This window comes from Tursiops truncatus, chromosome 1 (assembly GCF_011762595.2).
Source record: "Tursiops truncatus isolate mTurTru1 chromosome 1, mTurTru1.mat.Y, whole genome shotgun sequence".
Taxonomy (NCBI): Eukaryota; Metazoa; Chordata; class Mammalia; order Artiodactyla; family Delphinidae; genus Tursiops; species Tursiops truncatus.
This window is the reverse complement of record NC_047034.1, coordinates 61,126,093-61,153,408: the sequence shown is the minus strand read 5'-3', so window position 1 is coordinate 61,153,408 and position 27,316 is coordinate 61,126,093. Positions and strand designations below refer to the sequence as shown.

The 27,316-nt window shown below is 42.4% G+C and overlaps 1 protein-coding gene across 1 annotated transcript in view; it reads right to left on the bottom strand.

Annotated features, from left to right (window-relative positions):
• Positions 1-1,664: 1,664 nt before the first annotated feature.
• Positions 1,665-27,316, bottom strand: part of ADCY10 (adenylate cyclase 10) — a 109,736-nt gene continuing 84,084 nt past the window's right edge. Inside the window, exons 22-33 of the mRNA XM_019952121.3 lie at positions 26,777-26,846; positions 25,755-25,986; positions 23,751-23,858; positions 23,062-23,243; positions 19,378-19,534; positions 17,150-17,354; positions 16,975-17,071; positions 16,605-16,720; positions 15,658-15,775; positions 13,557-13,752; positions 2,384-2,572; positions 1,665-1,826 (exon numbers count right to left, since the gene is read on the bottom strand). Of these exons, the coding sequence (XP_019807680.2) occupies positions 1,665-1,826; positions 2,384-2,572; positions 13,557-13,752; positions 15,658-15,775; positions 16,605-16,720; positions 16,975-17,071; positions 17,150-17,354; positions 19,378-19,534; positions 23,062-23,243; positions 23,751-23,858; positions 25,755-25,986; positions 26,777-26,846 (1,832 nt within the window). The remainder of the gene's footprint in view (positions 1,827-2,383; positions 2,573-13,556; positions 13,753-15,657; positions 15,776-16,604; positions 16,721-16,974; positions 17,072-17,149; positions 17,355-19,377; positions 19,535-23,061; positions 23,244-23,750; positions 23,859-25,754; positions 25,987-26,776; positions 26,847-27,316) is intronic.

The window sequence follows — 27,316 nt, the reverse complement described above, 5'->3', positions numbered from 1 at the left end:
CTCTGGTACTTAATCAATGCCTGATGCATGGTGATCAGTTAAAAAAAATGTTAGTTGGATGAGTAAATAAGTGAATGATTAAGATGAATGTTATATAAAATAATGAAGGCTATTAGAAAGCAAGGAATTTTTATGTAGCACATGGGACAAGTGTGCAACTTTCAGGATGACAGCTTTGAAGGGGACAATATTTATGCAAAGTTCATATCTGATGCATTTGTTTAAAATCAGTCATCTGTCTAATACTAACTTTCTGCTTGTATGGCACAGTGTAATTTTTCAATTCCTTTTTACAACTTTATTATCTTACTTGATACCCACACCCAGTGCTGAAATAGGGTGGTTAGGTGATGAGCCCCCAGGAATATGCTTGTGGCAGGGCTCATGTTAGAACCTAATGCTCTGATCTCCTAGCCAGCTGGCCTTACCACCATGTCAGGGCCCAGGCCCCTGTGACTAACCTCCTGGTATCAACTGGGATTATCCAACCTCCTTAGCAGAACTCAGTTATATTACCAGGAGGAAAAACACAGCTTTGCCTTTTGCAGAAGGACAATGAAATACAGGCCTATGAAAGAAGGCACCCACATGGGGCACTGCCTGTGGAAATCACTAGGAGAATCTGAGGTGTACGTTAAAGTCGGACACGTCGACGTCCATCAGAAGAACCTCTTTCCAGGATCAAAAGGTGACTAGAGTCAACACAATAGAAATCCTGGGGCACCTGCTTGAGGAGGCCACCTGGGTCTGTGAAATGAGTGAACAGGAGGGAGCTGCAGCAAGGCAGAGAGGGGCTGAATCTACACGTGTTCCACGTGAACCATCAGAGGCACAAAGTGCCTATGAGAAATGTTCTGTCTGCCAACAAAGAGACAGTGACCACAGATGGCTCTAGGGCAGCTTCTCCACCATCTGGGCAATGAAGTTGAATGCTATGACTTTGCTAAACATAGAAATATATCAACTCTAAGCATGTAAAAGATACATCAAAATTGCTCATCTTTCCATTTAAAAATTTATTTCCAGGAGTTCCCTGGTGGTCTAGTGGTTAGGATTCTGGGCTTTCACGGCGGTGGCCTGGGTTCAATCACTGGCCGGGGAACTGAGATCCCACAAGCCGCGCAGCCAAAAAAAAAAAAAAAGTATTTCCACAGATATTTGATCCACGTGGTTAGAGGGGCTTTGGAGGCTGCAGTCACGCACAACAAAGAGGTGTCTCATCAAATCTTGCCCTTACAGACCGTGAGGAGAATTTGCTATTTGTAATCCTGGGCTATATACAAAAGATTAAACAACTGGACATTTAAAAATAACCATTTTCAGTTTAATAGATTAACTAGAAGTGTATCTGTTGCAACATGTACCATTTTGATATTAAAATTTTTTGATCTGATACAATTTTGCATGGGCTGAAAATAAACAGATCAAGCTAAAACAACATGAAAGGCAAAGGGAATTTGGTTAAAGCTGGGAGAGAGGAAAGCATGACACTACCGACCCTTTCTAACCCTCCAGACAGAGGAGAAACCCACAGGTCTGGTTCTGTGTCTGGAACAGAAGGGAATATGCAGGAACCTGGATGGTGCTGCCTATAAAGAAAGGTTAATAATGGATAATCACAAGAGAATGAGTCTTACTAAAATCTTGGCTCTCTTCATGAAATGTTAGAAAGGATTGTCCAGGATATTAACTCTCATCAGGAATTTGTTTTTTTGAATATCCTGCATGTTTACCTTGCCTGATACAACTTTTTCCCATGGTGGGAGACTCAAGAGTGTCTGAAGCCACTGGTCTTCTGTTAACTCAGAGCTTGAGTACCACCGTTCCTGAGAGGAGACAAAGAGAACACAGAATTCATCAGTGCTCCTCAGCTTGTGTGGTCAAGAGTGGGGTAATCCCCAAATGGTCAAATGTCCCCGAGCTTTTAAAACCAGGCGAACCCACAGGCAAACAATGAATTTTGCTGCCCAAACTAGGATACTAACACATGACCCTTTAAATAAACATGTAGAAGCGTACATCCATTCACTTATTCAACAAATACCGAGTATAAGGCACTATGCTAGGGACCCAGTGGTTTTTGCATTCTAAGAGTTCACATTCTTGAAGGGAGGCAAGACGTGGAACACAAAGTGGAATGTGGTGAGACCTACGAGAAGGTGGAGATCTTGCTAAAGGGGATTTGCAGGAGGGGAAGATCCCATGAGAACTCAAAGGGGAAGAGGAGGTGCAAATACCTGACCTATGGACGTGTCACCCCTTTCAGTAAGCCTCTGATGGCCTTTCACACTGGGTGAAACCCAGCCGGGCAGTGGGCTTCTGGGGCTCCTTCGCATCCCCTGTGAGCATCCCCTTCCCCAGCTTGCTAGCTGATGCTACATACTTTGCTCATGTTCAGCCAGCATTTCTCCAGCACATTCCCTTGTGTTTCACAGAGCTGTAAGGCTGTGTTCAGGAAGAGGTTGCAGTTCTGGCCATCTCCCATTAGTATACAGACATAGGCCATCAGGTGGTAGAGCCTCGGGTAGAAGACAGGCCCAGTGGTATTTTGAGCCACCAGATTCTCCAAGTTCTAGAGAAAAAAAGCAACATTCAGAATCAGACACGGGTCCTTGCCTGGAAAGATTTTTCCTCCTCAGATGATTTGGGATCATTTCAAGGGTATAAGCAAAAAAGCATATTACAGAGACATACACAGAAAGTAGTGGAGATTAGATGATAACTGCCAGGTGGAGTAGCCCCAGTGGCCTACCCAGACCAAGAATGTGATATGGGTGGGTGCAATAACCCTTTTTGCCAACCACTTTTTAAAAATGAAACTAGGTCCCCCTGAAATTCAGTTCCCCCGCTGAGTTTATGATTAACCTCTCTATCTAAAACTTTATTCTCTCTCTTGTCCTGCCTCCCTGTTCCCCCCAGGACTGAGGGGTATCAAAGAAAGGGGGTGACTGAAACTAAGCAGGACCCTGCAGGGCTCTCCCACATACAAAAGCCCTTCTGTGTCCCCTGTTTCCTGTTTGTAGAAAAGGGCTTTGGTCTTCTAGGCCTTCCCTGAGTTCCAAAGGGCAGACTCAAGCAGTTACTAATTAGGGAAGTGAGGGGATGCAGAAAAACAGTCAAGAAACAATAGTTCAGTGATAAAACAGAGTCCTAGCTCCTCCCCAAGGGATATACATCACAAACTGATACAAATCTTTGAGTTCTTCTGCAGGAACTAAGACCCCCACCCAGGTAGAGGATTGTGACTACATGCTGACTACAAGATACAGATCCAGACTGGTTGGAACCAGAAAGCTGATGATTAAGATTCCTGAAACACCACCCTATTACATCACCACCAGCCAATCAGAATAAAGTCATGTACCCTACAGCTCTCACCCCAAAATGTTGCCTTTAAAAACCCTTCCCTGAGGGACTTCCCTGGTGGTCCAGTGGTTAAGAATCCACCTTCCAGTGCGGGGGACATGGGTTTGATCCCAGGTCAGGGAACTAAGATCCCACGTGCTGCAGGGCAACTAAGCCTGTGCACTCTAGAGCCTGTGCACCACAACTAATGAGCCTGCGCACTCTAGAACCTGCGTGCCACAACCAAGATCCCACGTGCCGCAACTAAGACCTGATGCAACCAAATAAATAAATAAATATTTAAAAAAATAAAAATAAAAACCCTTCCCTGAAAATCTTTGGGGAGTTTGGGTCTTTTGAACATGAGCCACCCATTCTCCTTGCTGGGCCTGACAATAAATGCTGTACTTCCCGTCACCACTACCTGGTGTCAGTAAATTGGCTTTGCTGTGTGGTGGGCAAGCAGACCCAAGTTCAGTTCAGTAACAACAACAAAACCACAATATTTTCTTTTGATTACCAAAGCAATATAAGTTAGTTTTCAAAATTTAGAGAATTATACCTCAATTGAAAAAAAAATGTAGACATTGGAGAGGGGGGAAAAAAGGGAAAAACGAAAAAACAACTCAGAATTTAGGGAAAAAATGAGGATAGAAAAAAAAATCACTCATAACCGTAACACCTAAAAAGAAATATTTTCACATTTGGATACATACTCTCCCGTTTTGTTATTTCTTTGCTGTGGACAGGGAATGTTGCCCACCATCGCAGTTCTACAAGAATCAAGCCATTAGCCACTGCAGCCACCCACCGATGGTGGGGCCTGAGAAAAACAGGAAGCATTTTGTGTTTTGGATACTGGCCATAGATAGTTAAGATGCATATCTAAGGAATAATTTCAGTGAACCCAGATCCTTGCATCTTCCGTACATAGAAAAGTGCTAAAGTCATTAATTTGAGATATGTGTTCTTTGTGACTAGCAGTAATCTTCTGATGTTCTTCCCAGGAAAAAACTCCTATATATGCTGTCTCCTTCCTTACTTCTTCAGAGCAGTTACTCAAAAGCTATCTGAGAGGCCATCCTCCAGGTTACAGCTATAGTCCTCAGTAAGATCCCTGAAGAAAATTTAACTTGCAACTTTTACGTTGTGTGTTTTTCTTCAGTCGACACTGCCTATCACTTACACACACACACACACACACACACACACACACACACACACACACTCATACCCACCACAACTGGGATCATACTGAAACAGGAGGGAAGGGGGCAGGGAACAATCTTTGAAAGAATAACATAGCCCGAGGACAGGACATAAACTGATTAAAACCAAATGGGTCCAAGGTGGTGGACAAGTCGACTTTCACTAGACCTTGAGACTCAGTATACACTCACTGTAATACATCAGCAAGCTAAATGACACACCCACAGGTAACATAACCGTTCCAAGAATCCATAAGGATCAAAAAGTGGGCAGTGGCCCAATTCCTGGAAATCCCCACCCCTTCCCTGAAATAGCTGGAATACTCCTCCCACTCATTAGCCTATGAGATTAGCCAGCCCTATAAAAACTGACAACCCCATACCCTGGTGCCTTTCTCACCTTCTGAGATGGCCCACACTCTGTCTGTGGAGTGTGTTTCTTCCGAGGCCTTTCTCACCTTCTGAAATAGTCCACACTCTGTCTGTGGAGTGTGTTTCTCTCTAAATAAATCCACTTCTTACCTATTACTTTGTCTCTCACTGAATTCTTTCTGCGATTAGACATCAAAAACCTGAGCTTCAGTAATCCCTGAAACCAGGTGTGTGATCTCAGTTGTAAGACTATGGGTTTTGGCCGGGTTCGGGTCCTGGCACGGGGGTTCTAGTCCCAATCTGAGGTGCATAGTTTCAAAATTAATCACCAATACAGTAAAATTTTTTTCTCATTTAGCACCACGTTATGAATATTTTCCAATGACATGATTCTTTTTTTTTCTTTTCTTTTTTTAACATCTTTATTGAGGTATAATTGCTTTACATTGCTGTGTTAGTTGCCGCTGTATAACAAAGTGAATCAGCTATATGTACACATATATCCCCATATACCCTCCCTCTTGGGTCTCCCTCCCACCCTCCGTATCCCACCCCTCTAGGTGGTCACAAAGCACCGAGCTGATCTCCCTGTGCTATGCGGCTGCTTCCCACTAGCTATCTATTTTACATTTGGTAGTGTATATATGTCCATTCCACTCTCTCACTTCATCCCAGCGGAACTTCCCCCTCCCCATGTCCTCAAGTCCATTCTCTATGTCTGTGTCTTTATTCCAGTCCTGCCCTTAGGTTCATCAGAATCATTTTTTTTTTAGATTCCATATATATGTGTTAGCATATGGTATTTGTTTTTCTCTTTCTGACTTACTTCACTCTGTATGACAGACTCTAGGTCCATCCACCTCATTACAAATAACTCAATTTCATTTCTTTTTATGGCTGAGTAATATTCCATTGTATATATGTGCCACATCTTTATCCATTCATCTGTCGATGGACACTTAGATTGCTTCCATGTCCTGGCTATTGTAAATAGTGCTGCAATGAACATTGTGGTACATGTCTCTTTTTGAATTATGGTTTTCTCTGGGTATATGCCCAGTAGTGGGATTGCTGGTCATTAGTTCTATTTTTAGTTTTTTAAGAAACCTCCATACTGTTCTCCATAGTGGCTGTATCAATTTACATTCCCACCAACAGTGCAACAGGGTTCCCTTTTCTCCACACCCTCTCCAGCATTTATTGTTTGTATATTTTTTGATGATGGCCATTCTGACCAGTATGAGGTGATAGCTCATTGTAGTTTTGATTTGCGTTTCTCTAATGATTAGTGATGTTGAGCATCCTTTCATGTGTTTGTTGATAATCTGTATACCTTCTTGGAAGAAATGTCTATTTAGGTCTTCTGCCCATTTTTTGATTGGGTTGTTTGTTTTTTTGATATTGAGCTGCATGAGCTGCTTGTATATTTTGGAGATTAATCCTTTGTCAGTTGCTTTGTTTGCAAATATTTTCTCCTGTTCTGAGGGTTGTCTTTTTGTCTTGTTTATGGTTTCCTTTGCTGTGCAAAAGCTTTGAAGGTTCATTAGGCCCCATTTGTTTACTTTTGTTTCTATTTCCATTTCTCTAGGAGGTGGGGCAAAAAGGATCTTGCTGTGATTTATGTCATAGAGTGTTCTGCCTGTGTTTTCCTCTAAGAGTTTGATAGTGTCTGGTCTTACATTTAGGTCTTTAATCCATTTTGAATTTATTTTTGTGTATGGTGTTAGGAAGTGTTCTAATTTCATTCTTTAAATGTAGCTGTCCAGTTTTCCCAGCACCACTTATTGAAGAGGCTGTCGTTTCTCCATTGTATATTCTTGCCTCCTTTGTCAAAGATAAGGTGACCATATGTGCGTGGGTTTATCTCTGCGCTTTCTATCCTGATCTGTATTTCTGTTTCTGTGCCAGTACCATACTGTCTTGATTACTGTAGCTTTGCAATATAGTCTGAAGTCAGGGAGCCTGATTCCTCCAGCTCTGTTTTTCTTTCTCAAGATTACTTTGGCAATTTGGGGTCTTTGGTGTTTCCATACAAATTGTGAAATTTTTTGTTCTAGTTCTGTGAAAAATGCCATTGGTAGTTTGATAGGAGTTGCATTGAATCTGTAGAGTGCTTTGGGTAGTATAGTCATTTTCACAATGTTGATTCTTCCAGTCCAAGAACATGGTATATCTTTCCATCTGTATCACCTTTAATTTCTTTCATCAGTGTCTTATAGGTTTCTGCATACAGGTATTTTGTCTCCTTAGGTAGGTTTATTCCTAGGTATTTTATTCTTTTTGTTGTAATGGTAAATGGGAGTGTTGCATTAATTTCTCTTTCAGATATTTTGTCATTAGTGTATAGGAATGAAAGAGATTTCTGTGCATTAATTTTGTATCCTGCTACTTTACCAAATTCATTGATTAGCTCTAGTAGTTTTCTGGTAGCATCTTTAGGATCCTCTATGTATAGTATCATGTCATGTGCAAACAGTGACAGTTTTACTTCTTCTTTTCCGATTTGGATTCCTTTTATTTCTTTTTCTTCTCTAATTGCTGTGGCCAAAATGTCCAAAACTATGTTGAATAATAGTGGTGAGAGTGGGCAACCTTGTCTTGTTCCTGATCTTAGTGGATATGGTTTCAATTTTTCACCATTGAGAATTATGATCCCTGGATCATTATGTAGTGTCCTTCTTTGTCTCTTATAATAGTCTTTATTTTAAAGTCTATTTTGTCTGATATGAGAATTGCTACCCCAGCTTTCTTTTGATTTCCATTAGCATGGAATATCTTTTTCCATCCCCTCACTTTCAGTCTGTATGTGTCCCTAGGTCTGAAGTCGGTCTGTTGTAGACAGCATATATACGGGTCTTGTTTTTGTGTCCATTCAGCCAGTGTATGTCTTTTAGTTGGAGCATTTAATCCATTTACATTTAAGGTAATTATCCATATGTATGTTCCTCTTACCATTTTCTTAATTGTTTTGTTATTGTAGATCTTTTCCTTCTTTTGTGTTTCCTGCCTAGAAAAGTTCCTTTATCATTTGCTGTAAAGCTGGTTTGGTGGTGCTGAATTCTCTTAGCTTTTGCTTGTCTGTAAAGGTTTTAATTTCTCCATTGAATCTGAATGAGAACCTTGCTGGGTAGAGTAATCTTGGTTGTAGGGTTTTCCCTTTCACACTTTAAATATGCCCTGCCACTCCCTTCTGGCTTACAGAGTTTCTGCTGAAAGATCAGCTGTTAAACTTATGGGGATTCCCTTGTATGTTATTTGTTGCTTTTCCCTTCCTGCTTTTAATATTTTTTCTTTGTATTTAAAATTTGATGGCTTGATTAATATGTGTCTTGGCTTGTTTCTCCTTGGATTTATCCTGTTTGGGACTCTCTGTGCTTCCTGGACTTGATTGACTGTTTCCTTTCCCGTATTAGGTGATTTATTCTGACCAAGACACCGGCTAAGGGAGTATTCAAATAAGCAGTTAAAATGCGATGAGGAAGTTTTCAACTATAATCTCTTCAAAGATTTTCTCAGTCCCTTTCTTTTTCTCTTCTTCTTCTGGGACCCCTATAATTCAAATATTGGTGTGTTTAATGTTGTATCAGGGGTCTCTGAGACTGTCCTCAATTCTTTTCATTCTTTTCTCTTTACTCTGCTTGTGTTTGTTACTTCCGCTATTTTATCTTCCAGGTCACTTATCCATTCTTCTCACTCAGTTATTCTGCTATTGATTCCTTCTGGAGAATTTTAAATTTCATTTATTGTGTTGTTCATCATCGTTTGTTTGCTCTTTAGTTCTTCTAGGTCCTTGTTAAACATTTCTTGTATTTTCTCCATTCTATTTCCAAGATTTTGGATCATCTTTATTATCATTACTCTCAATTCTTTTTCAGGTAGGCTGCCTATTTTCTCTTCATTTGTTTGGTCTGTTGGGTTTTTACCTTGCTCCTTCATCTGCTGTGTATTTCTCTATCTTCTCATTTTGCTTAATTTCCTGTGTTTGGGGTCTCCTTTTCGCAGGCTGCAGGTTCGTAGTTCCTGTTGTTTTTGGTGTCTGCCCCCAATGGGTAAATTTGGTTCAGTGGGTTGTGTAGGCTTCCTGGTGGAGGGGACTGGTGCTGTATTCTGGTGGATGAAGCTGGATCTTGTCTTTCTGGTGGGCAGGACCATGTCTGGTGGTGTTATTTTGGGGTGTCTGTGAACTTAGTATGATTTTAGGCAGCCTCTCTGCTAATGCGTGGGGTTGTGTTCCTGTCTTGCTAGTTGTTTGGCATGGGGTGTCCAGCACTGGAGCTTGATGGTCATTGAGTGGAGCTGGGTCTTAGTGTCGAGACGGAGATCACTGGGAGAGCTCTCGCCGATTGATATTACGTGGGGCCAGGAGGTCTCTGGTGGTCCAATGTCCTGAACTCGGCTCTCCCACCTCAGAGGCTCAGGCCTGACACTTGCTGGAACACCAAGACCCTGTCAGCCACACGGCGTAGACAACTGTGGTAAAAATCTGGCTGGTATCTTGGATTTTTCTTTGCTGGGTGATTTATCCTGAGCAAGACGCCATCCCTTGAGCACCAGCTAAGGGAGTATTCAAATAAGCAGTTAAAATGCAGTGCAGGCAACATGGGAATGAGGATCCTCAGGGAGAACACAAAGCAGGAACTTCTTAATTTCTCCTGGAAGATGTGGAAGGGATGTGAGATGTGAAGGAAGAAGACATGGCCAGACAAACAATGTTGAAAGAAAGCAGATTATATATATAAAGGCGCTAGACAAGGGTGGATGGTCGTTGCAAGAATTAAAAATAGTTCTGAAAGTTTGAAGAGTAGATTTGGGTAAAGGGAGTTAAAGAAAATCTGGAGATGAAGCTGAAGTGACATGCAGATGTTCTATCTTGAAGGGCTCTTTTAAATGACATGATTCTTTTACATCAGATCTCACAAATTCAAATGCTGACAGAGCTGGGCAAGAAACATAAACAAGAGGCTGAATGTAGCAAGATAAGAAGCAGAGGGGATTATGTCATACTGAAGACGGTATGCCCTAAATGTCACCCCTCATCAATTCCAGCCAGTAGCTGCCCTTTAGGATTGGGGCCTAGAGTCATCAGATACTCCAATTTTTAAAACAAGAGTAAGAAATTCAGATTTTTTTTTAATGTGAAAGTATCCCAGGGACTTCCCTGGTGGTCCAGTGGGAAAGAATCCACCTTACAATGCAGGGGATACGGGTTCGATCCCTGGTCAGGGAACTAAGATCCCACATGCTGTGGGGCAAATAAGCCCATGCGCCACAACTACTGAGCTCACATGCCTCACCTAGAGAGCCTGCGTGCCACAAACTACAGAGCCCATGTGCTCTGGAGCCTGAGCGCCACAACTAGAGAGAGAAGAACCCTCATGCCACAACTAGAGAGAAGCCCGTGTGCCGCAACGAAGAGCCCATGCACCGCAACGAAAAGATCCCACATGCTGCAACTAAGACCCAACGCAGCCAAAAATAAATAAAATATCTTTAAAAGAAAAGAAAAATAAATCCCAATGTTTAAATACACCATTTCTGACTTAACCAATATTTTTGAAAGGCATATGCTTTTTATTTTCCCTTAGTTTTTTAAATACTATAAACCTGAGATCAACATCTTTATAGATAAATTTTTGTTTGCCATCTGATTATTTCCTTAGGTTAGTTCCTAGGAGGACAATTAAATGATGTGCATATTTTAAAGATATTCATGCATTTTGCCAGAATGCTCTCTAGAAAGTTTATGAGAGTCCTTCAGAGTATGAATGTGTCTTCTCTCATGTCTTTGCTAACTTGATGGTCAACAATACAATGTCTTTTTCTTTTATTGCACTTACTTCAATTTCATAGAAATGGATGGAAACATTGAGTTTTCCTGACTAACCTGTTACATGTTTATTCTGTCTATCAATTATTTATTCACGAAATTAAACATCTGCTGTGTGTAACCAAGCAGGACCCTATGGGGCCTTCTCGGGACAGACCGCTCCCACCATGTCCTCTGCCTTCCTCTTGTCTGCAGAAAAGCTGTAGTCTCCCAGGCCCCCCCCTGAGTCACAGAAGCCTGGCTAAAGAATGAATGATTGAAAGGACATGACCATGGAGTGACAAAAATGGCAGTTGGGCCAGGAGCACTAGTAACAATTTAAACAGTACATCAGCCATATGGCAGTCACAGAATCTTTAGTTCCTCCATGAAGTAACTAGATAACACTACGTGTTGCACATTTCCTGAGTTGTTTTATAGATGTTAGAAGCTAACTACTTAATGACCATGAGATATAGCCCCCAGACCTACTGGAGCCTGAGGATTGATGACGTTAACCCCTGTGACACTGCCCTGTTACCTCAACATCAATCAGTCAGAGAAATGTGTACAAGCTGATCACGTACCCTGTGAATCTCCTCCCTCACCTTGCCTTTAAAAATGCTTCCCTGAAACCTTTTGGGGAGTTTGGGTGTTTTGAGCATTAGCTGCCCCAGACTCCTTGTCTGGCACCTTACAGCAAATGCTGCACTTTCCTTTACCACACCTGGTGTCAGTAGATGAGCTTTGCTGCATGTGGGAGAACGAGCCCAAGTTTGGTTCAGGAACATGTGTAAAAGGCATTGCTCTGTGTACTGTGGGAGATACTAAGTTTGATTTTGTGTTCTTTTGTGTTCTTGTGTTCTTTCTACTCCCCACCTCTACCACTCCCTCTCATTCCTGGGCTTCCCAGCCCCATCCCCTTCTGGAACTCAAAGCACAAACTCCTTGAGTACAAAGACAACATTTTACACATCTTTGTTGTAATCCCAATAGCACCTATTGTGTTTTTAACCTGTACTGTCTTTGGGTGAGTTTTATACTTTACTACTCATTAAATAAAGACGTGCTTTCTTTTAACCAGCTGCTAATTTATCTACCTGGATTTCCATATATCAGGTTGGCCAAAATTTTGGTACCCCTTTATTAGCATTGAATATTTAAAAGTGGTAATGACAGTCAACCCACATGTCATACGTAATGTGCCTGGTATTTGAAAGGAAAAAGAGAATGCTGGAATAAATTAAATCATATTTAAGATGGTAAAAATCTAGTTTTTTAAAACAACATGAAGTTAAGCATGTTTTAAATCCCCCACAAGTAATTTTCTTAAGGAAAGACATTTGCTCCATCAAATTACGTGAAATAAATTACATAATACACATAATAATTACATAAGTCATATGTAATACATAATAATTACATAAAACAAAATGTTTTATATCACCGATTTCCACATACTGTGTGAGAACCAGAAGAATGTTTTATGAATCAGAAATATAAATACATGTTCTATGTCAAAGAGTACATACCTCCAAGCAGTGATGACAGTGAACTTGTGTGTTTTTGGAGGCGGCGATTTAGTCAGCTGGTGTGAACAAATTGCAGGAAGAGATGCTGAGGCTGAGTGTGCTATGAGAGTGGTAGGGAGTGGGCTCCCACCTGGGCAAATTCAAGACTTTTCTATCCAGCAGCAGTGAAGAAGACCCAGCCCATAACAACACCTCCAAAGATTAAATGAGCTACTATTCTTCACTGGTCTCAAGATACCTTGTTTTGAAACATTTTAACATCTCTGAAATAGGGATGTGCCTTAAAATTGTCAGCATCTAGATTCTGCCAACAACCTGAAGGAACCTGCAAGCAGGTTCTTCCCCAGATGAGAAAATACCTCAGCCAACACCTTGATTTTAGCCTTTAAGACCCTCAGCAGAGAACCTAGCCAAGCTCGTCCAGACGTTTTTTTTTTTTTTTTTTTTTTTGATCCTCCCGGACCGGGGCACGAACCCGTGTCCCCTGCATCGGCAGGCGGACTCTCAACCACTGCGCCACCAGGGAAGCCCTCGTCCAGACTTTTGGCTGCTAAGCCCGGAGATGAGAAAAGAAGTGCTGTCATTTAAGCTGTTAAGGTTGTGTACTTGGAGACCTAGCAGTAGAAAAGGAATTCACCTGCATTCAGTTTCTAAGAGAACAAGGCAAACACTTGTTAAGACGACCCTGGAGGTTCAGCCCTTCATTCTCTTAGGGGGGCTTGCCCATGCTGGGCTGTAGACTCTGGGAGGCAGGCACCAGGTTTAATTTGCTCACTCTTGTACCCCAACACATAGTACCAGGCCCTTACTACGTATCAGCTGAATGTTTTAAATTGCTGTGTGCAAAGGTTTATCTACCAAGATGTTTATCACAGCAACAGCAATAAAGTACTACAGAAAAATTCTATCTAAGAATAGTTTGGCAATATCATCTAATAGTATATCTGTAAGATAAAATACTAGGCTTCCTTTTAACTAGTGGTGCAGAAAACAATTTAACGGCAGGGAATTATTCATAAATATATCTTATTTAGTAGTTTAAAAAATGGAAATGCATGCACACACATGGAAGAAAACTTGGAAAGTGATATCTCAATATGTATAAAGTGATTATCTCTGAGTAGTAAGGTTGTGGGCAATTTATATTCTAATTACGGGGAGGGAGTGGCCTCCAAAAACTTAAACTATAAAACATGTGTAACTTCTGTAATCAGAGAAAATAATTATCACAGGAGGTAGAGAAAAATCCATTCAAGGCATGACTTACCGGGGAAACCAGAGAAGAGGCCTTACCTTGAGTAGGTCAACTCCACTGTCCTGAGCATTCTCTGATTGTTCTTCAATTTGCTTTTGAAGGTAGAGAACTTGCCCTTCCATGTACCTACTGAGGCCTATGTAGTAAAGAGCTGCTGGGGTTCTTCTTGACACTAGACTTTTGGCTCTGTTGGAAAATATGTGAAAGTTGTCCCACTCCTGAAGTCTGGCATACCTGTATCACCACAGAAGAATAAGAGAAATCCCCATCACCCTTGGAATGGGCTGGTTTCCTGAAATGGGTCTCTCTAGAGGTGTAGCTCCTAGTACATTGGTCTCTGGAAGCCTGCCACTGGCCTATTCAGGGAAAATTATGTGGTATGCAGCAAGGACAGAATAGAATTTTTTGATGATTTCAAATGAATATAATTGGGGGGAATACTTGGGCAATATTAGCTACCATTTAATTCTTTGGACTCTTTAAAGTGAGGGGATTTCCTGGAAGTCCAGTGATTAGGACTCCTCACTTTTACTACCAGGGGCCCGGGGTTCAATCCCTAGCCAGGGGACTAAGATCCCACAGGCTGCTCGGTGTGGCCAGGAAAAAAATGAAACAGATCAGGCACTTGGAGCTATAAATTCTGGGGCCTGAAGAAATTGCTCTGATTTCAGAGAGAGCGAGCCTGGGCTGATACTATTCAAGGTGTGGGCCACAGACAGGCATCATCAGTACCATCTGAGTGCTCCTTAGAAATGCAAGCTCTCTGGTCCAACCCAGATCTACCGAATCAGACAGGCTCTGGGGATGGGGCCAGAAATCTGAGTTAACAAACTCTCCAGATGATTCCCATGCCCATAAAGTGGGAGCAGTATTGGCCTAAGCTACAGCTGTTGCAAGAACGCTTCAGGTGAGGTAGAGTAGAATAAGAAATTAGGGTGATTTTTGGACTTTAGATTCCCTGAACTTTAACTCACAAAGGCAAATTAATTTGACTTTGAACTTTCACTTCTTTAGACTTTAGCTGGCCAGGGTAATTGATTTTTTGGATTTTAATTTCTCCCAATGAGTTTTATAATAAGAGGAGATTTCTATTCAGATTTGAAACTGCTCTAGTTTGTGGCACTTTACATAGGAATGTCTTCGTATTATCATTTAAATCTCATCACAGAATCTTTAGATACTGGACAACATGACTGCATATATAATTTGAGATGGGAAGTGGAATAGGGAATGACTTTCAGTCTTGGGGATGGCTGTGGAAGTAAGTTATTTAATGTTCTGGAGCCTCACTGTCCATCTACTTCCTTGAAGCTAAAGCCATATCTACAGGCTTATTGAGTTTAAAAAATGTAATGGGTTACAGAGATTAAGCCTCATGCTCAATGGGTTAATGGAGATGCAGGAAGCCTGCTTCTTCCACCCTCCTGAAGTTTCCTTCCATGTGAGGGAGCTCCACTGGTGCAAAGCTCCACATTTCTTTCCCTGCCTCACTCACTCCTCCAATGACAAGGGGTGACTTAGTAGGCTGGTGACTTTGGGACAGAAATTAGGCAGGTGTAGCTGTCTTTCATCTTGAGAGTCAGTGAGACCCACGGGGAGCATGGTACTTCTTGCCTCAATGGGGTGGGGAGGGGGTGGAGTTTTCTAGAACTGCCTGCTGCTGATGGGTAAGTCTAATCCTGGGGTTCAATATTAGGAAGCTCACTTGCCTGCAGATACAAGCCATATCCTCCAACATCGGTCCTATTAACAATGACTATGATTCCATCTTGGGGGTGGGGAGGGGGTAAGTAGTGCTATTTATTAGTCTCCCTCAAACCCCCAACACTTCTCAGAAGCAAGTACGCTTTTCTTATTCATCTCTGTATTAATACTGCGCGCTATGTACGCAATAAACGCTTGTTGCATTGAGTACAATTGAAGTGGCATCGCTTTACTGGCCTCAGCTGAGTGGGATGAACTAGGTGATCCCCAAGGTGTTTTTCAGTATAAATCTGCCCTGTCACTTTCAATCTGTCTTGGGTATAAATTAAAAGTACTTTCTCTTTCTTTCCTTTCCTTTTGTCAAATCTCATAGAACTCTTCCAGGATTCAACATTTTCAAATGTGGGAATTCAGTGGTATGCAACACATTGTTACCAGATAGCGATACAGGAGTAAAGTCCCAGGAGGATTCCATTTTGGAACTTCAGTATTCTGTTGTCTTCGTTTTGGTGTATGAATTCCAAACATTCTTCAAATGACCTATAAACAAAGCCTAAAAAAGAGAGAAACAGGAGAGCTTGGCTGGTAGATTAGGGGTGGAGGGGTATCGTCTTTCTGGCCTAACAGCTCCCAGGAGAATTTCCCACTGTGAGGACAGGCCTCGGTCTCTGATTATTTTATGAATCCAAAGGGTCCCACGGATTGCAACAACCAGGTGACTGCACTGCCCTGTTTGCTGAGCCCCTGCTTTTGTGGAAGTTTATGTGTATAAGACACAAGTCCATAATATCAACTAGGCAGGAGTGGGGTTTAAACCAACCCTCCCTGCTTGAGCCCAAGGAATCAGCCTCAGTGCAGCCTGGGACTTCTCAGTCTTCGCGTTCACACTTCCCTTGCTGGCAGCAATATCCACATCCCTCGGTGAAAACATGGCTGGGAAAAAGAATGCCCAGTTTGGCCCCTCTGGCTTAGTATGTACACTGAGGCCTGCCTACCTGGTATAACATGAAGACTATCAGGAAAGAACTTGTTTTCCAAATCACTAACAGCTGCCAGTGCCTGGAACCCTCACCTCACCATTAGCAGCCCTACCCTTCATTTTCAAGCAGGAAGTCTCTAAGTCTATCCTGCTAAAAATTAAATGCCCTAGTAGAAGCCACATAGTAAGATCCTGTCAGTCTCTATCACTTGTGTGACAAATGATCTGACGCTTTAACTGGCAGCTTAAATTCTAAATTCTCTTGCTTGTTGGTCCCTTGCAATCCTCGCACCTTCTAGCCAGAAACCCAGTGGTCTCAAAGCCCTAGCCCTGTCACCTGCCACACCACACCAACGCAAGTGTTATTCCCCCAGTTTCTTATAAATTCCAAGGCCATGCTCACCAGAATAAAGCATGATGTCCAGGCAGACAAAGTAGAAAAATGCCTTGCTGAAGATATGCTCTTCTGCTACAGAAAGATCCCACAGCCACCCCAGCACCTGGATCAGTTGCTTGTATCTATGGATAAGAAAAGGTGGTAGGATTAAAAAATAGTGTGTGCGGAGAGAAGGAAGTTCAGTCCTAGTCTCAGTCCTGCCCAGCCATTCAGGACCAAATACGATTCTTCAACAGACTTCAAACCCACTCCTAAATCTCAAGTTGGCTCTCTGTTCAAACTGTTCTTTCCTGGACCTCTCTATCAGGTGGCCAGAGTCAGGCCAAGTTGGCCTGTGCCTCTGGTCCTGGTTTGGAAAATGCCTTGAGATAAATACCTGTTTTTCAAGAAGAGGGATTTACAAAGCCAGCAGAGGACCAGATAGTGTTTGTTGGGATTATGAAGCAATGACCACATCTTGTGGGCTCGAGAGCCTGGGAAGAAAACAATTCCAGTATATTTCTGGGCATTACCTGTATCTGCAAGTTCTTTCTTGACCAACCAGGGCTTACCTAAGTCAATGGCCAAGTCCAAGTGACCCATTAGGAGCTTGATATAGCCAAGTGTATCGGCCACGTAGGTCATGATTTCAACGCCCTCACGTTTCAGGGGGAGGTTGAAGATGTGCTCCATGGTCATGACCTCATATTTGAACCACACGCCCTGGTAGCCGGCTAGATGGTGGTACAGTGAATAGTCCAGGTAGGCCTTAATGATCTGAAATGGCAGCAGTGGAGGAGAAGAGGAGAGACGGGGCAAGACTGGGATGGAACCCGAAGCAGAAAGCCCAGGATATCACCAATCATCTGCCAGTAAACATGGATTTATTAAGCTTGGGAATGGAGCTGGACATTTGGCAAAACCATAGGCTTAGATACAGAAATTAAGCTGAGTTTCTGCCACCTATTTAATGCATGATCCAGGACAAGCTCAATGGCCCCTTTTGCCTACACAGGATCCTTAAACAAAATATATGAATTTTAACTTTTGTGAAAAATAAAAGCAATAGCTTATATGTGTGGATATATGACTGCATACCAAAAAGCCTGGAAGGATTCATTCCAAACTACCAAACGGGTTAACTGTAAAAAGCAGTTACCTATTTGTTGCAGTTGGAGTAGAGATTTGAGGGACTTTTTACTTTATGCATTTCTGTGAGGTTTAATTTATTGTTATAACAAGCACGTATTGCTTTTGTTGTTTAACAATAAAGGAAGGTTGGTTTGGTTTTGTTTGCTTTCAAAAATAATGTTAAGGACTCTAGTTCTAAACTTAACAGGGAGATTGAAGAGAAGTTGGTTACTCTTTAAACAACTCTTCAATCTGGTGATGCTGTCATCGTTGATATGGTTCCTGGCAAACCCATGTGTGTTAAGAGTTTCTCTGACTATCCTCCTCTGGGCCGTTTTGCTGCTCGTGACATGAGACAGACAGTTGCTGTGGGTGTCATTAAAGCAGTGGACAAGAAGGCAGCTGGGGTTGGCAAGGTCACCAAGTCTGCCCAGAAGGCTAAATGAATGTTATCCCCAATACCTGCCACCCCAGTCTTAACCAGTGGTGGAAGAACAGTCTTAAAACTGTTTGTTTCAACTGGCCATTTAAGTTTAATAGCAAAAGACTGGTTAATGATAACAATGCATGGTAAAACCTTCAGAAAGAAGGGAGAATGTTTTGTGGACCATTTGTTTTGTGTGTAGCAGTTTTTCAGGAAAAACAGTGAAAGAACTTGAAATGGGCCAAAACAAAAAAATTCAGTGGGTGTTCTGTCTAGCTCACTCATCAAGGTTATATCTCTGCCTTTCACTGCCTTTGGGAAACTGGTAATAATGTAAATGATTCTTTTTCATAGAAACAGAAATGTTCAGTGGAATACAAGTGATTCTATTCTTGCCCTGTGACTAGACTAGTTTTGTATACATTCATAAATTAAATTCCCCCGGGAACCAGTTGTAACATCTTACTAGTTCTCTCACTAACTTTAATGAGCTCAATAACATCTTTGATGGGTGTTCTTCTACTTTTACTTTTTTTTGGCCATGCTGTGCAGCTTGTGGGATTTTCGTTCCCTGACCAGGGATTGAACTCGGGCCCTCGGCAGTGAGAGCACGGAATCCTAACCTCTGGACCGCCAGGGAATGATTTTATCTTTTTAAAAGAATTATCTTGTTACATTTTCCTTTTTCACCCTCATTCTCTTACAAGTACAATGTGGAGTTTTCCAAGGGAGAGTTATGTGACATTACAAGGAAGTAAAAGGAGAAGCAGATTGAGAATCTAGCTGTCTCTGTGAAGTCAGACATTAAGGTATTTGCAAAAATGTAATACATGCCATTCTTCTCACAAATTTTTTTGTTTGGGGAAATAAAGTTTTTTTCAGTGAAAATGTTAATTATGTTCATATGTCATGGGTTTATTTTCTCTAAAAAATATTTTTGAAGTATCTCAGTTTTTGTTTCTTATATGACAGTATCAATAGATATACCCCATAAAAATATATGATCCCATATAAAAAATATAAATATATAAACCCATATAAAAAGCTATTTGAGGTCCTCAATTATTAGGAGTATAAGGGGATCCTGGGACCAAAGTGTTTGACAACTGCTAGCCTCAGTGGAACAATCTAGTCTGGAAGGTTTTTATTAAATCTTCATGATTTTGAATTTTGATTGGCTTTCACTAGGCTTTTCTCTCCAAATGAGATTCAGAAACGTAAAATGCAGCTACAAAAATACCCTACCTGGAAATCATCCTGAGTTTCCAGGGCAGTATTCACTTGCATCAGAGCTGCCAGGTGGCAATAATACTTGTAGTGAAAAAAATAATTTAAGCTATAGATCCGCCACAGTAAGGAGAAGCAAGTGGTTTGCTGGTAAAGTTGCGCCAGCCTCTTCTTCCTATTAGATAAAGTACACACATGGGACATAAGAAGAAGGTATCGCCACCAGCATGCCTGAGGGAAGGGCAGGGGCAGAGTCCTCACTACTGGCTTGGGGGTCAAAACAGACTTGAGTTTGAGGCCTGTTTCCTTTACGTGGAAATTAACATGCACGTTAATTTTCTTTTTTTTTCAGTTTCAGCACATAGTATTTTTTTATCGACACATAGTTGATTTACAATGTTGTGTTAATTTCTGCTGTACAGCAAAGTGATTCCGTTATACATATGTATATGGATACATTAGTTTTTTAAAATATTCTTTTCCATTATGGTTTATCACAGGATATTGAATATAGTTCCTCCTGCTATACAGTAGGATCTTGTTGTACATGTGCATGAACCTTTATGAAGCACAATTTTTCCACCAGACAATGGGGACCATAATACCTACTTTGTGATGATTAATTAAGGTAATTGATGTAACTCACCTGTCCCCTGTCAGTTCACTGCCATTTAAATGAAATTATTTAAAAAGCACATTTATATCATTTTATCACATTTGAGACTGATGACAACCCCGTAAGAAAGGAAGGAATCATTAACCCCATTTTACATGAGCGGAAGGTGAGACTCAAGACAGGTTAAGTAATTAAGTCAAAGTCACATAGCTAGAATGTGATGGTGCCAGGACTCCAGCCTTGGCCACCTCCAGCCCGGCCAGTCCAGTGTGTCATTTCCTCTGTTCCACATGGTTGTCAGGAACTAGGTCTCAGCCCAACAAAGGAAATGAGCCTTTTAAACAATCCCATTCTGCTGTGGTCTGAATGCATCCCCCAAAATTCATAAGTTGAATTCTAACTCCCCAAAGTGACGGTAAGAGTAGGTGGGGTCTTTAGGACATGATAAGGTCATGAGGGTGGAGCCTTCATGACCGGGATTAGAGCTCTTATAAAAGAGACTCCACAGAGTTCCCGGTCCCTTTCCACCATGTGAGGATACGAGAAGAAGCCTGTGACCCTGAAGAGGGCCCTGGCCCAGCCACGCTGGCACTAGGACCTCAGACTTCCAGCCTCCAGAACTGTGAGCAATAAACTTCTGCTGTTAATAAGCCACCCGGCCTGTGGTAATTTGTCACAGCAGTCCAAACAGACTAAAACACATTCTGACAACGGAGTGGAATGTCGCAGGAGATGGTGAACTTCCTGTGCTGGAATTATTCAAGGGAAGGATGGCTGACCACATACCGAGAATGTTTGGGGTCTCAGCCTCAGCATCCACAAGTCATTTAACTGGTAAAGTAGCCCCCAATCTTCTCTATTTGTGATAAAAATGGGATCCTAAATTGGCTGCAATATTAGTAATTTAACAAAGCCAAGAAAACAAAATATAACTAGAAATAACTATCAAAAAGCAGATTTTAGGGCTTCCTTGGTGGCGCAGTGGTTGAGAGTCTGCCTGCCGATGCAAGGGACGCGGGTTCGTGCCCCGGTCAGGGAAGATCCCACATGCCGTGGAGCGGCTGGGCCCGTGAGCCATGGCCACTGAGGCTGCGCGTCCGGAGCCTGTGCTCCGCAACGGGAAAGGCCACAACAGTGAGAGGCCCGTGTACCGCAAAAAAAAAAAAAAAAGCAGATTTTAAATAAAGATGAGAAGAAAGGAAGATATCCTACTAGAGATTCTTAAAGAAGAATTCCAGGTACTTTCAGTTTAGACATTGATGACATTCATTCTGTTGTGGAAATTATTTTTTTTAAAGTTTCTAAGGAAACATGGAGAAGGTAAAATCCCTTATAACATAGGGAGTTCATGAAGCTGTAGAAATTCTGACATTAAATATTGTTTCTTTTTTTTTTTTTTTTTTTTTTTGCGGTACGCAGGCCTCTCACTCTTGTGGCCTCTCCCGTTGCGGAGCACAGGCTCCAGACGCGCAGGCTCAGCGGCCATGGCTCACGGGCCCAGCCGCTCCGCGGCACATGGAATCCTCCTGGACCGGGGCACAAACCCGTGTCCCCAGCATCGGCAGGCGGACTCTCAACCACTGCGCCACCAGGGAAGCCCCTAAATATTGTTTCTTAACGTCCTTATTTTTGAGATGAGAACCTTTTGACTGGACAGCATTTTAAGCCAATTGTTCTGTAGTTTCTTCCTGATCATCACTTTTTCACCTTCTCCTCTTGTGCAGGTACTTCTTATTCCTTTTACAAAATGTGGCTGTACGTTAGGCTTGTCAGATTTAGGGAATGAAAATATGGGATGCCAAGTTAAATCTGAATTTCAAAACAATTTTTTAGAATGCATATGTCCTAAATATCTTGTGTGATATAAGGTGTACTAAAAAAAAATCATTTATTATTGATCTGAACTTTAAATTCAACTAGGCATCCTTTATTTCATCTGGCAACCCTCTGTGTGAACCCAAACTCCAATTCTCTCTTACCTCTCCGAGAGATCTCTGCTGAACTTCTCCCCGCCCCTCCCCCTCCTGGTGTCTCCTGAAGCAGCAGGCTTAGATTCTCAGAAGCCTGTCCCCAGCCTGCAAAGGAGCTCAGCTGCACCTCATTTCCATCCCAGCCTCCCCCATAGTCAAGGGAACACTTTCAGGAAACTGGGGAAGGCAGTTTTTGGTGGGATTGCCAAAGAATTGCAGCAATTTGCCCATAGAAATAGATACTTGTATCTCAGGCAGAACCTGTGGGAATATTGCAGCTGGCCTCTCCCAAGATGGAAGAGATCTACTGCCAGCTCTCCAGATCCCCAACTAGGTGGCATTTCTCTTGGTATGAATTGCTAGGTAGGGGGAATACATTTTTAAAACTTTTATTGTGGAAAATTTCAAACATGCACACACAGTAAAACAGAAAAATATAATGAGCCACATGTACCCAGCATCCAGCTTCAGCAACTATCAACATTCTTATTACGTCTGTCCTTCTACTCTGTTTCCTTCTCCTACCCACCTCATTATTTTTTGTAGTTCTTTTATAGATAAAATTTACGTACATTGAAATGTACATATCTTAATGGTATAATCTTGACTGATGGATACCCCATGTAACCCACGTATCTATATAGAGTTAAAAAATGGGTGGGCTGTTTTGTCTTTTGGCAGATGTCTTCAGGACCTGCCATTTTTTGGGGGGGCAGGGACAATACCCACGGTTTTAGCACTGAATTGGAAGAGGACTTGTGACTGAGGCTCTAGGAACAGGGGGTGCAGATTCCCATTGGAACGTGGATGGCCAGAGGGGTTAGTGGGTAAGATGAGTGGGGAGGGGCACTGGAGCTCACCTTGCAAAGGACTCCCTTAAGGTTTTGTCACCTGAACTCCCTTTGGCAAAAGCTGCCTGTTAAGTTGTTCTGAGGCAACCCAGCCCTGGCCTGAGAGCCCCGCTCCCACACATCCCCTCCCACACCAGCGAGACACCAGGACTCCCTGCGCCCGCTAGAGGCCCAGGCTTTGGGGGCTGACTGTTGGACTATGTGTAGGTCTCTCTCCTCTGGGGAGTGAGATGAGACACCCAGCTCTCCCCAGCTCCTTCCTTACCCTGGAGGTGAGCTCTCTTGGGCCTGCTGATTCTGATTCACATAATGAAAGTGTCTGTTTTTTTCAACATGAATCTGGAGAAACAAGGAGATTAAGTTGTAAGGAAAGATTCGATTGAGGAGCTTCAAGGCCTTCCTCAGCATTTTCTTGGCAAGCACCATCTGGCCCATGTTGAAACAGACCTACAAGGAGAAGAAAGGGGAAGAAAGGAAAAGAAGAAAAGCAGTGATTCTAGGCTTGGTTGGTATGTTCCAAAAATACATAGTTAAGGAATCTTATCCAAAAAAGGTCATTTAAGGCCCAGGAACAAGATCTCCCAGGGCCTGGCACAATCGGAAATGTTTCTTGGATGTATCTGTGGAAGGATGGTTGAATGACTAGGACTTTGCATCCTCATTGTTCATCATCTACCTCTGAGAAAATGTTTACCCATTCCTGTCCATTTTGGGAGGTTGTTAGATAAACATTTCATAAAGCTGTCAACCGAGAGGCTAAAGAAGATCTTGCTGCAGACAAGTGATGGAGAGGAGGTTTGAGGCCCGGGGCTTGGGGTTCTGGAATCTTGGAAAAGATCTGTGGCAGAGGATGGGAGGAGGATGTAGAAAGTATAGGGATGACTTCTACTACTTCTTCTACGTAAAGCCGCAGTGATAAAGAACAGATGAACTGCGTTTCTAATGGTTTCTTACCTGACCTTTGAGGGTAAAAAAGGTAGTCCACTCAAAAGTCTTACTCCAAGATTTTTCCTTCTTGAGAATTTTCAGCAACCTCTCTCCCTCATTCAAATATATGTAAGCCTGCAACCAGCACAAGGAGTAGAAGGTATTGAGTCATCAGGGATTGGGACCAAGGAGGGGCCATTGCCCCAGACTCTACTGAAGGAAGAGAAACAGGACCACCCAGCTCCCACCTCCATCTCTTCCTTCAGCTCCTGACCAGAGTCCTTCAAACTCTAGACAGAAAGGGTGGGGAAAGTTCCTGCTGAAGATATGGGTCACCTTCATGTTCCTCTTGATCTACTGAATCTCATTCTAGAGGATGAATCTAGAAACCTCCTCCTTTCCTCATGCTGTCATGTAAGTCACCTTACCTGAAGTTTTCCCCAGGGCAATTTCCCTCTTTGAGTAATTCCATCGCCAACCTCCCTATTTCCAACAGTGTACTCATGGCTCCTGAGAGCATCCTCACATCTATGACAAGCCAGTCTCTACTTTTGGAATGAGTTAGGAGCCACTCCCATTTCTTTTGCCAGGGCCATCGTTGGGAAGTGGAAGAGGAAGGTAAGGCCCTGAGCAACCTTCCTCCCTTCCTCTTCAACGTCCTATGAAATCGTGAAGAGAGTCTTGGCACTTGTAAACACCAAGGCAAGGTCAGACTTGAAGAGTAAAATAAGGTGAGGCCCTGTCCCCAAGTCTCATGCAGCCTAAGGCGTAGGTGTTGGATGCAGAAAGAGGGAGACAAGGTGTCTTTGCTGGGAGACGGGGAAGCAAATGGCACATTTTGGGACCCTGCACTGGGGCTCTGCTTCCAGTCATTGTTTTCCTGAGCATTTGTCACTCCCTGGATAATGAGATGAGGGTGAGCACAGGTTTAGCAAGTTAGCCCCCAAGGCTGCCTAAACCTTCTCTTCCTGGTACTCACTGGCCGCATCACTGCCTTCTTCACCTATGTGTATAAAATATGCACAGGAGCATTTTGTTCATAAATATTTGAGAGAACCACAGCTAACTGACATTTTTAATGGTGTAATTTTAAAATTTTATATAAATCTAAGGTGTGGAGTTTAATTAGGCCACAAATATAAAATCTGAAACTGTCCACAAGTGCAGGCATAAAGGGTGGCAGCCATGGCTACTCGGGTGTGGGAGGCTCTGCCCAGAAAGGCATTTCCTCAAGTGAGTTCGTGGAAGCTTCGTCAGCCAGCTGCTCTATGAAAAGTGGTCTAAGGTCAAATAAGTTTGAGAGAAAAAATACGTCTCAGTCCTAGCCCAACCCTCTGGGAGACTTCTATGGGTCTTAGCGTATTAAGACCCTGAAATGTTGTAGTACAAAAATCTATTTAGCTTTATTCAGCTCAGCGCTTCCCAACTGACTTACCAATAAATTCTTTTATTTCATCATATGTATCAGATCCCCACATTTCTAAGGGCATATTGCCCTGGAAGGTTATTTACAATTATCCTAGAGAAATAGTCACTAGGGCTTTGGTGGCCTAAAGGTTTGTATGATAATTCAGCACAAGTTACATGAAGACCAAAGTGAGCGGAGCCCCTTCAGGGATCACAAGACTAAAACTAGATTTCTGCTTATTCAAAGACCTACAGGTATTTGTGCTGACAGATACTTGGGGAAGACGGAGAGCAAATGCGGCTGGGACATTACTGAGGGAGACGCTACTGAAACTGAAGAGTTGAAACCAGGGTCCCATGTAGGTAGACGATTCATAGCAAGTTTCTAATGACGGCAGTATTTTAAATGATGTATAATGGTAGTTGTGGTTTGTTCTGACTTTTTCACAATCTCAGCTCATTTCCTTTCTGAGCAATTTGATTTTCAAAGAAGGCGGTGCTGCTCAGAATCAAGAACATGAAGTAATAATAATAAAAAAAAAAAAGCACTAGAGCTTTCTTTCTGGTCCTGTGGGCTGTAGGTCCGTCTCAAAGGTGGAGGGGATCTGGGCAGAAACACCTTACCATATAATTATCACCCAAGATGAGATAAGCAGACGCAAGTTCTAGGAAGTAATATAAGGCTTTGTTGTTTTCTCCCAAAGCCAGAAAATGGTGAGCCAGAGGCATGATGACAATCTCTAAGATTTCCTCACACTGGCAAGATTCCAGAGGGATGATGTCATTCTCAGATGTCCTCATCTTTGATATAATGATGTCAAAGAAACTCAAGATCTTTTCTCTTATTTCTTCAGAACTGTCCAAATGCAGAAATAAATAGGAGTAATAATTTGTAGATATAGTACAGTGTTTGAGATGAAGATATCTTCAAAAACAAAACAGCAAGATAAGAAAATCTAATGTAGATTTCTTCCACTTGGTGGTGGTTTTAGCATCTGTAAAACAACTCAGGAAGTGTGCATCAGATACTATTATCTAGGTACTTCAAAGAGGAGCTACAGGGACTTCCCTGATGGCACAGTGGTTAAGACTCTGCACTCCTAATGCAGGGGGTCCGGTTTCGATCCCTGACCAGGAAGCTAGATCCCACATGCATGCATGCTGCAACTAAGGAGCTGGTGAGCCATAACTAAGGAGCCCACCTGTCACAACTAAGGAGCCTATATGTGGCAACTACTGAGCCCATGTGCTCTGGAGCCTGTGTGCCACAACTAGAGAGAAGCCCGCACACCACAACGAAGAGCCTGCTTGCCGCAACAAAAGATCCCACATGCCACAACTGAGGAGCCCGCCTGCCATAACTAAGACCCAGCGCAACGAAATATGTAAATAAATATTTAAAACAAAACAAAACAAAAAAACCCAAAGAGGAGCTACAGGAGAGGATATGGGGGAGGGGGTCTGTCCTGGGAAGGGCCCATAGGTTCCCGCTCCATTACATAACTACTGACCAAACTCACCACACACACCCTCTGATTTGTGCCTAAAAGACCCAGAGTACTGGCCAGACAAGTGATTCTAACAGTGTTCTGAATTTAATGCCAGTTGTTCAGCTCTACCTCCTAAACAATTACAGAAGCCTGTACCTGAGATTTTCAGAAAATATTGCAGATCTCTTAGAAGTCTCTATTCTGGAAAAGGTGATCTCTTCTTCAGCTGGAAAATAAACAAACAAGTGAGTTGTATCGGTCATTGAAATGTTCATGTGGCAGAGATGTCCGGTGTCCGCTGAAGCTTCCTGTTCCCCTTCCACGACAAAGTTTTTGTTGCCCAGCCAGGATCTACATTTTCCAGTCCCCAGTGCATCTTAAGTGAACACATGTGTTTACTTTGAAAATGGGATTCCATCAGAAGTAATATATGTCACCTCTGAATTGAGATGGTTAGATATCTTCACTACCTTCTCCTTCCATAGGAAAACAAATTAACTGTGGGGATCTAAGGGATAGCAAATCTACAACATAGTCAGGGAGGCTGGGTCCCTGACTGACTGTGTTCAAGGCTATTGGACAACATTCTCATTGGATCATTACCTGGGCAGAAAAAAACCTGTCATTCAATGGTGTTAACCCACTGAAATGCTGGGGTTTGTTTTAGATGATAACATTATCCTAACTAATTTACCC